Here is a 13,242-nt window from a genome sequence, read left to right on the forward strand (position 1 = left end):
CACACACTCTGTGATATACTATAATTGTATTCCAGCTTCTCACATAAGAAATAATACTGGCTTTTCCTCAGGTGGCTCGGAGAGGTAGTGCTAAGCAGTTGGGATTATAATATAATGATAGAACTTCCAGGATTATCAAAAGTACTGAATTTAGGGTATGAGAGAAAGAAAAGTGAAGAAAGACCCCCAGCATTTCTGATCTAAATAACTGGATGGTGGTATCATTTACTGATATAAGAAATACCAGTGGAACAAGATTGTGTGAGAAAAATCACAAGTTCAATTTTCAGCATGACACATTTAAGACACACAGTAAATATTCAAGTAAATATATTATAGGCAATTGGATATATAAGTCTGGAGCTCAAAGTAGAGGTTACTCCTAGAAATAAAGATTTGGGAGTCACCAACTGCAGGGGTTTATTTGAAGATATGGGATTGGATAATATCATTTGAATAGTAAATTAGAATGGTTAAAAACATTCTTGTATTTTTGAACTACTCCAAAATCAACAAAAAGTGGCATAATTTGAAGCTAATTCCCAATTTAAGAGGAGTAGTTTCTGGCCATAAATAAGTTGTGGTAAGAGAGCTCAGGCCACTGGATGAACTCCAGAACTATTACATTATTTGATAAAGAAATCTGCTAAAGCTTCTTTTGTGTATCTGGTTCCCATGACCATTTTATACTTTTCAAGGATTAAGTTTCTATTTATTACACAACTGTTCAATGCCATAAGAATGTTCAACTTGGCATGATACCCATAATCTGAGTTTCTTAGGTCAAACCCGAATGTCCTAAGTTCCACTTTTGTTAACAGACTTCATGCTGTACAGGTTATATGCATGGTATTATCATGCTGTTGACATGTTTGGTTGATTTTTAATTTATCAGGTTAGCCTGTGACCATGACATGCTACTAAAGGAAACATTTCCAATCAAAATGGAATAAACAGTTAACCCATAGCAAATGCACTCAGACTCTTAAGCCAAAGGTTCTCTCTTTTTTTTTTTTTTTAATTTATGATAGTCACACACACAGAGAGAGAGAGAGAGAGAGAGGCAGAGACATAGGCAGAGGGAGAAGCAGGCTCCATGCACCGGGAGCCCGACGTGGTATTCGATCCCGGGTCTCCAGGATCGCGCCCTGGGCCAAAGGCAGGCGCCGAACCGCTGCGCCACCCAGGGATCCCTAGCCAAAGGTTCTCAGTGAGAAAAATAGTGTTCCTGCAGAGATGTTACAGAAATTTATGTGAAATGTTACTTGTGGGATCCCTGGGTGGCACAGCGGTTTGGCGCCTGCCTTTGGCCCAGGGCACGATCCTGGAGACCCGGGATCGAATCCCACATCGGGCTCCCGGTGCATGGAGCCTGCTTCTCCCTCTGCCTATGTCTCTGCCTCTCTCTCTCTCTGTGTGTGTGTGTGTGTAACTATCATAAATAAATAAAAAAATTAAAAAAAAAAAGAAATGTTACTTGTCCAAATAATTTGCAGATTGCTAGTGGCAGTTAGTAGAAGGGGAATTTAGGAAAGGTAAATGTATTACAATGCAGGGACCAGTCTTGCACAATAAAGAACTCCACTATGTTCTGCAAAACTTTTGAAAGTCCAGTGGTATATTCATTTACTTAGAAGGCCTGTTTGTAAACTACTCTTTTGCATAGATTTAAAATTCACTGAAACTTACAAGGATGGAACTATCATGTAAACTGAAAGAAGACTTTATTTTCCCAGAACTTTACAAAGGTTTTCTTTATTTAATTGTTTTGGAAAACATATTAGTGATACTGATGCTTTTCTAATTCTTAATTCAACAAATTAAATAAAAAGAAAAATTGTTAATATTATGAGTGGTATGTTATCTTGCTTAATTCTAAATTGAGTCATTAAAGATTTCAAGCTATACTATGAAGCTGTAGTAATCAAAACAGTATGGTAGTGGTTCAAAAATAAACATATATATCAATGGAATATAGTAGATGGCTCAGAAATAAACCCATGTTTATATAGTTGATTAATCTATGACAAAGGAGGTAAGAATGTATAATAAATGGTGTTGGGAAAATTGGACAAATATATGCGAAAGAATGAAACTGGACCACTGTCTAACATCATGCACAAAAATAAACTTAAGATGGATTAAGACCTAAATGTGAGGCCTAAAACCATACAAATCCTAGAAGAGAGCATAGAAGCAATTTCTTTGACATCAGTCATTGCAACATTTTTCTAGATATGTCTCTTAAGACAAGCAAAACAAAAGCAAAAATAAACTATTGGGACTACAACAAAATAAAAAGATTTTTCACGATGAAGGACCCATCAACAAAACAAAAAGACAATCTACTGAATGGGAGAAAATATTTGCAAATAGTATATTCAATAAGGGGTTAATATCTAAAATATATAAAGAATTTATATGATTTATTATCAAAAACCAAACAATCAGATAAAAAAGTGGGCAGAGCCAGTAGAGGTAGGAGCCACTTACACCAAAACCTGCTTCCCTGTGCCTAGCAAGTGCATATGTAGTGAAGCAGGACTGATTATGAGCCAGTAGAGTAGGCCTCTCCCCCTGAAGACCAGCACAGCCAACACCCCACATGCATCAAGTCTACTGATTAGACAGTGCTTCAAAGCATCATCTTCAGTTCTGGTATTAATAGGACCAGGCTGTAGCTTTTTTCTTCTTTTTTCTTTTCCCCTTTGGAATCAGGCTTATGGTTTTTTGTTAGTTTTATTTCATTTCTTTCCTCTCTCTCTTTTTTTTTGGATCAGGTTTCTTTTTCACTTTTCTTGTTCTTCCCTCTCCTTTCTTTTCCTTTGGAATCAGGCTTATAGTTTCTTGGTTGTCTGTTTGGGGGTTTTTTTGGTCCTTTTCCTTTTCTTTGTTTTTGAATCAGGGATTCTTTTTAAGTTTTTTCTCTTTCTTTTTTTTTTCCCCCAGGCTTATTTTAACAAACAAAGCACACCCAGTTAAAGCTCCAAACACTCCCCACTGCAAACAAGAAGGAACTCTGCAGAGGGCTGACCAGTGCGAAAGAGCAGCCAAAGCACAACAGCAGAGCACACAGCATATACCAGAAACACTTCCTGAAGTACCAGGCCCTGGACAGTCTATGAGTCCTTTTTAATACAGCATTACTCGCAGGTACAGAAAACATAACAAACTTTTATAACATGCAAAAGACAGAAACTTAGCCAAAATGACAAGATGGAAGAATTCTCCCCAAAAGAAAGGTCAGGAAGGTATCACATACAGCCTGGGACTTGCTCAAGGCAGATTTAAGCAATGTATCTGAACAAGAATTTAAATCAAGAGTTGTAAGATTACTAGCTGGACTTGAAAAATGCATAAAAGACACCAGAGAGACCCTGCTGCACAGATAAAAGGACCTAAGACAAATCAAGCTGAAATTAAAAATGTTATAACTGAGATACAAAACAGGCTATATGTAATTACAACAAGGATGGAAGAAACAGAGGAATGACTAGATGATATAAAAAATAAAACTAAGGAAATAATAAAGCTGAAAAAGAAGAAGAAAATAAAACCATTAGATCATGAAGGTAGACTTAGGGAACTCAGCAATTCCATAAAGCCAAATAATATCTATATCATAGGAATCCCAGAAGAGCAGGAAAAAAGGGCAAAAGGTTTATTTGAACAGATTATAGCTGAGAACTAATCTGAGGAAGGAAACAAGCATTTTGGTCCAAGAGACACAGAGAATTCCCTCAAAAATAAAAAAAAACAAGTTAACACCACAACCTATCTAGTGAAACTTGTAAAATACAAAGATAAAAACATAATTCTGAAAACACCTCAAGAAAGTCCTGGGATGCCTGGGTGGCTCAGTGGTTGAGCATCTGCCTTTGGCTCAGGGTGAGATCTTGGATTCCCAGGATTGAGTCCCGTGTTGGGCTCCTTGCATGGAGCCTGCTTCTCCTCCCTCTGCCTGTGTCTCTGCCTCTCTTTCTGTGTCGCTCATGAATAAATAAATAAAATCTTAAAAAAGAGAGAGAGAAAATTCTTATCCTACAAGGTATTTGAGACCTTATTCTTATACATAAGAATGGTGGCAGACCTGTCCACAAAGACCAGGCAGGCCACAAAGGACAGGCCTGATATACTCAGTGTGCTAAATGGGACAAATATGCAGCTGAGAATACTTTATCTAGCAAGGCTGTCATTCAGAATAGAAGGAAAAATAAAGAGTTTCCAAGACAAGCAAAACTAAAGGAGTTTGTGAACACTAAACCAGCTCTGCAAGAAATATTAAAGGGGACCCTTGGAGCAGGAGAGACCAAGAGCAACAAAGACTAGAAAAGAACAGAAACAATCTACAGGAACAGTGACTTTACAGATAATACAATGGCACTAAATTCATATCTTTCAATAATTACTCTGAATGTAAATGGATTAAATGCTCCAATCAAAAGAGACAGGTTCAGGAGAATGGATTTAAAAAAAAAAGACTCATTGATATATGCTGCTTACAAGAGACTCGTTTTATACCTAAAGACACTTCCAGATTGAAACTAAGAGAATAGAAAACGATTTATCATGCTAATGGACATCAAAAGAAAGCTGGAGTAGCCATCTAGCCAATCTAGCCAAATTAGATTTTTTTTTTCCAAATTAGATTTTAAACCAAAGACTGTAGGTGAAGAAGGGCACTATATCATAATAAAAGGGGTCTATCTAACAATTGTAAATATTTATGCCCCTAACTTAGGAGCAGCCAAAAATATAAACCAATTAATAATAAACTTAAAGAAACTCATTGATAATAATATAATAAAAGTAGGGAACTTTAACATCCCACTCAAAGCAATGGACAGATCATATAGGCTGAAGATCAACAAGGAAACAAAGGCTTTTAATGACACAATGGACCAGATGGACTTAAAAGATATATTCAGAGCATTTCATCCTAGAGCAGCAGAATACCCATTCTTTTTGAGTACATATGGAACTTTCTCCAGAATAGACCACATAGTGGGTCACAAATCAGGCCTCAACCAGCACCAAAAGACTGGGATCATACCATTCATAGTTTCAGACCACAATGCTATGAATGCTATGAAACTTGAAGTCAACCGCAAGAAAACATTTGGGAAGACCACAAATGGAAGTTAAGGAACATCCTAGAAGATAGAAGGAACATACCTCAACACCATAAATGCCATATATGAAAGACTCACACACAGCTAATATCATGCTCTGTGGGCAGCCGGGGTGGCTCAGCAGTTTAGTGCTGCCTTCAGCCCAGGGTGTGATCCTGGAGACCCGAGATGGAGTCCCATGTCAGGCTCCCTGCATGGAGTCTCCATGGAGTCTCCTTCTTCCTCTGCCTATGTCTCTACCTCTCTCTCTGTCTCTCTCTCTGATGAATAAATAAATTTAAAAAATCTTAAAAAAAAATAACATCATGCTCTATGAAGCAAAACAGTTTTCCCCCTAAGGTCAGGAACAAGACGAGAATGGCCACTCTCACCACTGTTGTTCAACACTGTCTTGGAAGTCCTAGCCTCAGCATTCAGAGAACAAAAAGAAATAAAAGGCATACAAACTGGCAAGGAAGAAGTCAAACTTTCACTCTTTACATACAACATGATATGATACTCTATGTAGAAAACCCAAAAGACCCCAACAAAAAACTGCTAGAACTGATATAGGAATTCAGCAAACTTGCAGGATATAAAATCAACACATAGAAAGAAGTCTGTTGCATTTCTATACACCAATAATGAAGTAGCAGAAAGAGAAATCAAGGAATTGATTTCATTTACAATTTTACCCAAAACCGTAGATACCTAGGAATAAACCTAACCAAAAAGGTAAAAGATCTGTACTCTAAAAACTACAGAACACTTATGAAAGAAATTGAGAAAGACACAAAGAAATGGGAAAACATCCCACACTCATGGATTGGAAGAACAAATATTGTTAAAATGCCTATAGCTCCCAAAGGAATCTATACATTCAATGTAATACCTATCAAAATGACACCAGTATTTTTCACAGAGTTAGAACAAACAATTCTAAAATCTGTATGGAACCAGAAAAGACTCTGAATAGCCAAAGTAATGTTGAAAAAGAAGAGCTTGTTTCCCTCTCTTCTTTTATTGTTTTCTTCCTTTCCATATGTTTATCTGTTTTCTTTCTTAAATTCCACATAAGTGGTATCATATGACATTTCTTTTTTATTTTAAAGATTTTTATTTATTTACTTATTCATTTGAGACACAGAGAGGGAGAGACAGAGGCAGAGACACAGGCAGAGGGAGAAGCAGGCTCCATGCAGGAGCCTGATATGGGACTCGATCCGGGGTCTCCAGGATCAGGCCCTGGGCTGAAGGTGGGGCTAAACCACTGAGCCATCTGGGCTGCCCGACATTTGTCTTTAAACAAGCCATAAGTGACTCTTAATGACAGAGAACAAATAGGGTTGATGGAGGGAGCTGGTGGGGGATAGGCTAAATGGGTGGTGGGTATTAAAGAGGGCACTTGTGATGAGTACTGAGTGTTGCATGTGAGTGATGAATCACTTAATTCTATTCCTGAAACCAATATTTCACTACATGTTAACTGACATTTATTTATTTAATTTTTTAAAAAGATTTTTAAAAAACTCATTTGAGAGAGAGACACACAGAAAGAGCACAAGCAGGGGGAGAGGGAGAGGAAGAAGCAGACTCTCTGCTGAGCTGGGAGCCTAATGTGGGGCTCGATCCCAGGACTGGAGATTGTGACCTGAGCCAAAGGCAGAAACTTGACCATCTGAGTCATCCAGGTGCCCCTAACAAAATTTGAATTAAAAAAAAAGAAGAAGAAAAAGAAGAGCAAAGTGGGAGGCATCACAATTCTGGACTTCAATCTCTATTACAAACCTGTAATAATCAAGACAGCATGGTATTTTCACAAAAACAGACATACAGATCAATGGAACAGAGCAGAAAACACAGAAATGAACTCATAACTATATAGTCAACTAATCTTCAACAAAGCGGGAATGAATATCCAATGGAAAAAAGACTGTCTCTTCAAATGATGCTGGGAAAATTGGACAGCCACATGCAGAAGAATGAAACTGGACCACTTTCTAACACCATACACAAAAATAGATTCTTTTTTTTTAAATTTTTTTAAATTTTTATTTATTTATGATAGTCACAGAGAGAGAGAGAGAGGCAGAGACACAGGCAGAGGGAGAAGCAGGCTCCATGCACCGGGAGCCCGACATGGGATTCGATCTCGGGTCTGCAGGATCGCGCCCTGGGCCAAAGGCAGGCGCCAAACCGCTGTGCCACCCAGGGATCCCCACAAAAATAGATTCTAAATGGATTAAAGATCTAAATGTGAGACAGGAATCCATCAAAATCCTAGAGAAGAACACAGGCATCAATTTCTTTGACCAAAGCTGCAGCAGCTTCTTATTAGACAAATGTCCAGAGGTAAGGAAAACACAAGCAAAAATGAACTATTGGGACTTCATCAATAAAAAAAAGCTTTTACACAGCAAAGGAAATAATCAAGAAAACTAAAAGCCTATGAAATGGGAAAAGATATTTGCAAACGACATATTCAATAAAGGGTTAGTATCCAAAATCTATAAAGAACTTATAAAACTTAATACCCCCAAAATTTAAAAGTCCAGTTAAGAAATGGGCAGAAGGGGATCCCTGGATGGCTCAGTGGTTTAGCACCTGCCTTCGGCCCAGGGTGTGAACCTGGAGTCCCGGGATTGAGTCCCGCATCAGGTTCCCTGCCTGAAGCTTGCTTCTCCCTCTGCCTGTGTCTCTGCCTCTCTCTCTCTCTCTCTGTCTCTCTCTCTCTGTGTCTCTCATGAATAAATAAATAAAATCTTAAAAAAAAAACAAAAGAAATGGGCAGAAGACAGAATAGATGCTTCTCTTAAGAAGACATAAAAATGACTAACAGAATGCTCAACATCATTCATCATCAGGGAAATACAAATCAAAACCACCTTACACCTCTTAGAATGGCTAAAATTTGCAACTCAGGAAACAGTAGATGTTGGCAAGGATGTGGAGAAAGGGGAACTGTCTTACAGTGTTGGTGGCAATGCAAACTGATGCAGCCACTCTGGAAAAACTATATGGCGGTTCCTCAAAAAGTTAAAATTAAAACTACCTACAACCCAGCAATTGCACTAAGGGTATTTATCCAAAGGATACAAAAATAGTTATTCAAAGAGGCACACGCACCCCAATTTTATAACAGAACTACGTACGACAGCCAAAACATGGGAAGAGCCCAAATGCCTATCAACTGATGAGTGGATAAAGATGATGTGGTATGTATATATATGTATATACATATACATATATACACATACATACACACACACACATATATATATACACACATACATATAAAATTATATTTTAGTTATGAAAAGATCAATATGGCTGCAATGTACATAAAGGATCAAAAATGGGTTTGAGTAGGTAAGTGGTAAACCAGTTAGAAACCACTGCAGAGTTAAAAGCAAGAAATAACAGCAAGTTGAACTAAAGTGATAGTAGTGGAGATGCAGAGAAGTAGATGAATTTGAGAAATATTAAGGAGGTAAAATAAACAGAACTTGATGAAGGATTGACTACACTGTAAAAATGAAGATGAAATAAATCGTTGCATACCATTAGGCTTCTAGATTGCATCATTAGATGAATCCTACCTTTCTCTAAGAGGAAACAGTGAGCCAATGATTATAAGTTGGTTTTGGGCAAAGTGAACTTGGGATGCCTTTATTAAAAGATGGTGTTGGACCTACCTGTTTCCAGAGCTCAGAGGTCTGGGTTGGAGATGCAGATTTATAAGCTATCTATACGTAAGTATTAATTACAGCAGAAATATGGAGGAGATTATCTAGGGAAAGAATGTGGAGTAAAAAGAAAAAAAGACCTAGAATTAAGGCTTGATGAACTCCACCTCTAATGACTGAGTAGAATATTCTAAACTGCCAAAGGATAGAGAGAAAAGTATCTAGAGAGATAGGAGAAAAACCAGTAAGACATTATGTCACAGAGTCAAAAGAAAAGGAGTAATTCAACAAAAAGGTAATGATTAATCATAGTATCAAATGAATAAGAGTTTTTCTCTTTATCCAAATTTTAGATCATAATTGCTACGATGCCACTGTGAGTTCTTACTTTTCTAATTACTCATGTTTTTATATACTTACTTAAAGTATTCATCAGAAGGCCACTGTGGTCATGAGATCTATTCTGGCTGTCATCCATATAAGGAATCCTACACTGTGGCATGGCAGACATGGCAGGATGTCCCGAGACATAATTCCCTGGATCAGAAGGAGAGGATCTGCATTCCTCATCATCTGAGTCACTGGAACTATCCTCACTGCTTGAAGATGATGAACTTCTGGAATCCGATGAACTATCACAACTACTCATCTGGTCCATTAGGCTAGCTTCTGCCTTCAGTTCTGAAAATAAATCAGAAATTAACTGATAGGTTAAATAATATCAAATATAAATAATAAATAAAATTGGAATATGTTAGCTTCTAACTGTTGAGGAATGAATGAGATTAAACATACATTTAGAGCATTTAAATCATTTTATTTAAAGAGCTTCTTACGGGGCACCTGTGGGTGGCTCAGTCAGTTAAGCGTCTGCCTTTGGCTCAGGTCATGATCCCAGGGGCCCTGGGGTTGAGCCCCACATGGGACTCCCTGCTCAGTGGGGAGCCTGCTTCTTCCTTTCTCTCTGCCCCTTCCCCTCTACCTTGTGTGTACCCACACTCTCTCTCTCTCAAACAAATAAATAAAATCTTTAAGAAAAAAAAGCTCCCCTACCATTAAAAGACATAGGCAATGCCTAAATCTAAATATTACATTTATTATATCATTATACTTAAATATTTATATATTTCAAATAAAATAAAGAATGTAAAAAATTGAAACTGTAAAAATTAAAATCTATTTAGGTAGAAACCATCCTCCAATTCCTCTTACTCTCCCAATTCATAAAAGGCAATGTAATATGTACAGATGAATTTCTTTTTTTTTTCCGGCTTTTTTGACCTGCAATTGACATAAGTGTTTATATTTACAGTGTACCAACAGGCTCTCCTGGCCCCAGTATAAGTGGCTCAACCTGAGAATATACTTCCTCTTGAACCAAGAATCTGGACATTCAATGTGAGCAGTTGAGTGACCCTGGATGGAGAGAGGTCCCATCTCTGATTGAGCAGTTTAAGGTGGTCAGGCTGGACAATGGAGGCCTCATAGAAGTATGCTGCAAGGATAGCAGCTCTGCTCTCTGGGCCAACCCTTCCCTGACAGAGTTTAGCCTTTGCACCAAAGAGCAGGGTGATGCCAGTATGTACCTGGTGCTCCAGGGCCTGCAGAGCCCCACCTGCGAGATACAGAAGCTCAGTCTCCAGAACTGCTGTCTGATGAAGGCTGGCTGTGGGGCCCTGCCCTGTATGCTGCACTCAGTGCCCATCCTGCATGAACTGCATCTCAGCGAGTGACAATCTGCTGGTAGATGCTGGCTTGTAGCTGTTCTGCAAAGATCTCCTGGACTCCTGTTGCTACTTCAGCTGGAGTACTGCAACCTGACAGCTGCCAGTTGTGAGCCCTTAGCTGTGGTGTTCAAAGGCCAAGCAGCATTCAAGGAACTCATACTGAACAATAGCGACATCTGCCAGGCTGGTGTCTGAGTGCTGTACCAGGGCCTGGCAGACTCGGTCTGCCAGTGGAGATGGTCAAGCTGGAGAACTGCTGCCTCACATGGGCCCACGGTAAGGACCTGTGTGGTATTGTGACCTCCAATGTTTCACTGCAGGTGCTGGGCCTGGGTGACAAGCTGTACCCCAAACTGCTATACCCCAGCTTCTGACTCAGGAACCTGTGGTTCTGAGATGTAACATCACAGCTAGAAGTTGCAGAGACCTTTGCTGCATCCTTAGGGCCAAGGAGAGCCTGAAGAGTCGAGCCTAGTGGGGCAATGTCCTGGGGGGCGAGAGTGCCTGGCTGCCATGTGAGAGTCTTTGGGAGACTGGCGGCCAGCTGCAGTACCCATGGGTAAAGTCCTGCAGCTTATGGCCATCTGCTATCACTACTCTGGTACCATGTTGATCCAAAACAGGATCCCTTGAGCTGCAGATGAGCAACAACAAGCTGGGGGATTCTAGAGTCCAGGGACTCTGCCAGGGCCTGTGCTAGCCTGGCACCATACTGGGAGTGCCCTGGCTGGGGGAATGCGACATGACCAACAGTGGCCACAGCAGCCTGACCTTGCTCCTGCTGGCCAACCTCAGCCTGTATAAGCAGGACTTCGGGCAACGACTACTGGAACAGCTGGTCCTATACGCCATCTACTGGATGAAGGAGACAGAGAATCCTGTGCCAAGCCTGAAGTTCATCTCAGGAGTAGCTCCCTGCCCCAGCTTCTGAAGCTCTCCTGACAGGCCCTACTCCTCAGGTAACTGACTGCTCTTAGGGTTCTCACTCTGTGTGTCCTAGCTTTAACTGAAGAGAAACACTCAGACCAACTGACTTCTGGGAGAAAATTTTAGACATTTTATAATTATTATTTTTTTATTTTTCGCAGGAAGAAACAAATCTAAAATGTACAACTTAATGCTGTGATATACATTGTGAAATGATTGTGATAATCATGTTTTTCTTTAGATTTTATTTATTTATTCATGAGAGACACAGAGAGAGGCAGAGACATAGGCAGAGGGACCAGCAGACTCCACACAGGGAGCCCAGTGTGGGACTAGATCCCAGGACCCCAGGATCACACCCTAAGCCGAAGGTAGATGCTCAACCACTGAGCCATCCAGGTGTCCCATGACAATCATGTTAATTAACATCATCTCATAGTTTCCATTTATGTATGTGTATGTGTGTGTGTGTGATGGGAATACATAAGATCTGCTCTCTTAGCAAATTTAGACACCGTATTACTGGCACAAAAATAGACACATAGATCAATAGAACAGAATAGAAAACCCAGAAATGAACTCATAACGTCGATAAAGCATGAAATAGTATCCAGTGGGAAAAAAGACAGTCTTTACAACAGTGTTGGAAAAATTGGACAGCAACATGCAGAAAAATGAAACTGGACCACTTTCTTACACCATACACAAAAATAAATGTTAAGTAGATTAAAGACCTAAGCATGAGACATGAAACTGTTAAAATCTGAGAGGAGAACACAGGCAGTAACCTCTTTGACATTGGCCATAGCAACTTCTTACTAGATATGTCTCCTAAGGGAAGGGAAACAAAAGCAAAAATAAACTATTAGGACTTTGTCAAAATAAAAAGCTTCTGCACAGCAAAGGAAACAATAAAACTGAAAGGCAACCTGTGGAATCAGAGAAGATAGTTGCAAATAACATATTGATAAAGGGTTAGTATCCAAAATATATAAAGAACTTATTAAACTCAACACCCCCAAAACAAATAATCCAATTAAATATCAGGCAGAAGACATGAATAGTCATTTTTCTAAAGAAGACATGCAGATGGCTAACAGATCCATGAAAAGATATTCAACATCATTCATCATCAGGGAAATACAAATCAAAACTACAGTGAGACATCATACCTGTCAGAATGGCTAAAATTAACACCACAGGAAACAACAGTTATTGGTAAGGATGTGGAGAAAGGGGAACTCTCTTACACTGTTGGTGGGAATGCAAACTGGTGCAGCCACTCTGGAAAACAGTATGGAGGTTCCTCAAGAAGTTAAAAATAGAGCTACTCTAGATCCAGGAATTGCATTATTAGGTATTTACCCAAAGGATACAAAAAAAATTGATTTGAAGTGGCACATGCATCCCGATGTTTCTAGCATTATCAGCAACAGCCAAATCATGGAATCAGCCCAAATGTCCATCAACCGATAAATGGATAAAGATGATATGGTGTGTGTGTGTGTGTATACAATTGGAGAACTACACGCAAATTATGAAGGAAGAGTACAGAAGCAAATACACTGTGACCAGGTGACCAGAGTTTTACTCCTCCCACAACTGCTATACCACCAACATCCAACTTGAACCTAGAAAAAAAATGGATATTTAAGTTTCCTTACTTTCAAAGTGACTGTATCTCCCTAGAAACACCTTCCTGCTGAGAAGTGAGCAGTAATTCAGAAGAACTTACTGTATCTTATTACATCTCCTCACTTCACTATTGAAGTGAGGACACTTTTGTTTTTT

The 13,242-nt window shown here is 39.2% G+C and overlaps 1 protein-coding gene across 1 annotated transcript in view; it reads right to left on the reverse strand.

The window, feature by feature from the left end:
- EAF2 (ELL associated factor 2) overlaps positions 1–13,242 on the reverse strand; it is a 33,985-nt gene that overhangs the window by 1,359 nt on the left and 19,384 nt on the right. The window contains exon 5 of the mRNA XM_055316318.1: positions 9,218–9,478. Within this exon, the coding sequence (XP_055172293.1) occupies positions 9,218–9,478 (261 nt within the window). The remainder of the gene's footprint in view (positions 1–9,217; positions 9,479–13,242) is intronic.

Source organism: Nyctereutes procyonoides, unplaced genomic scaffold (assembly GCF_905146905.1).
Source record: "Nyctereutes procyonoides isolate TBG_1078 unplaced genomic scaffold, NYPRO_anot_genome, whole genome shotgun sequence".
In the NCBI taxonomy this organism is placed as follows: Eukaryota; Metazoa; Chordata; class Mammalia; order Carnivora; family Canidae; genus Nyctereutes; species Nyctereutes procyonoides.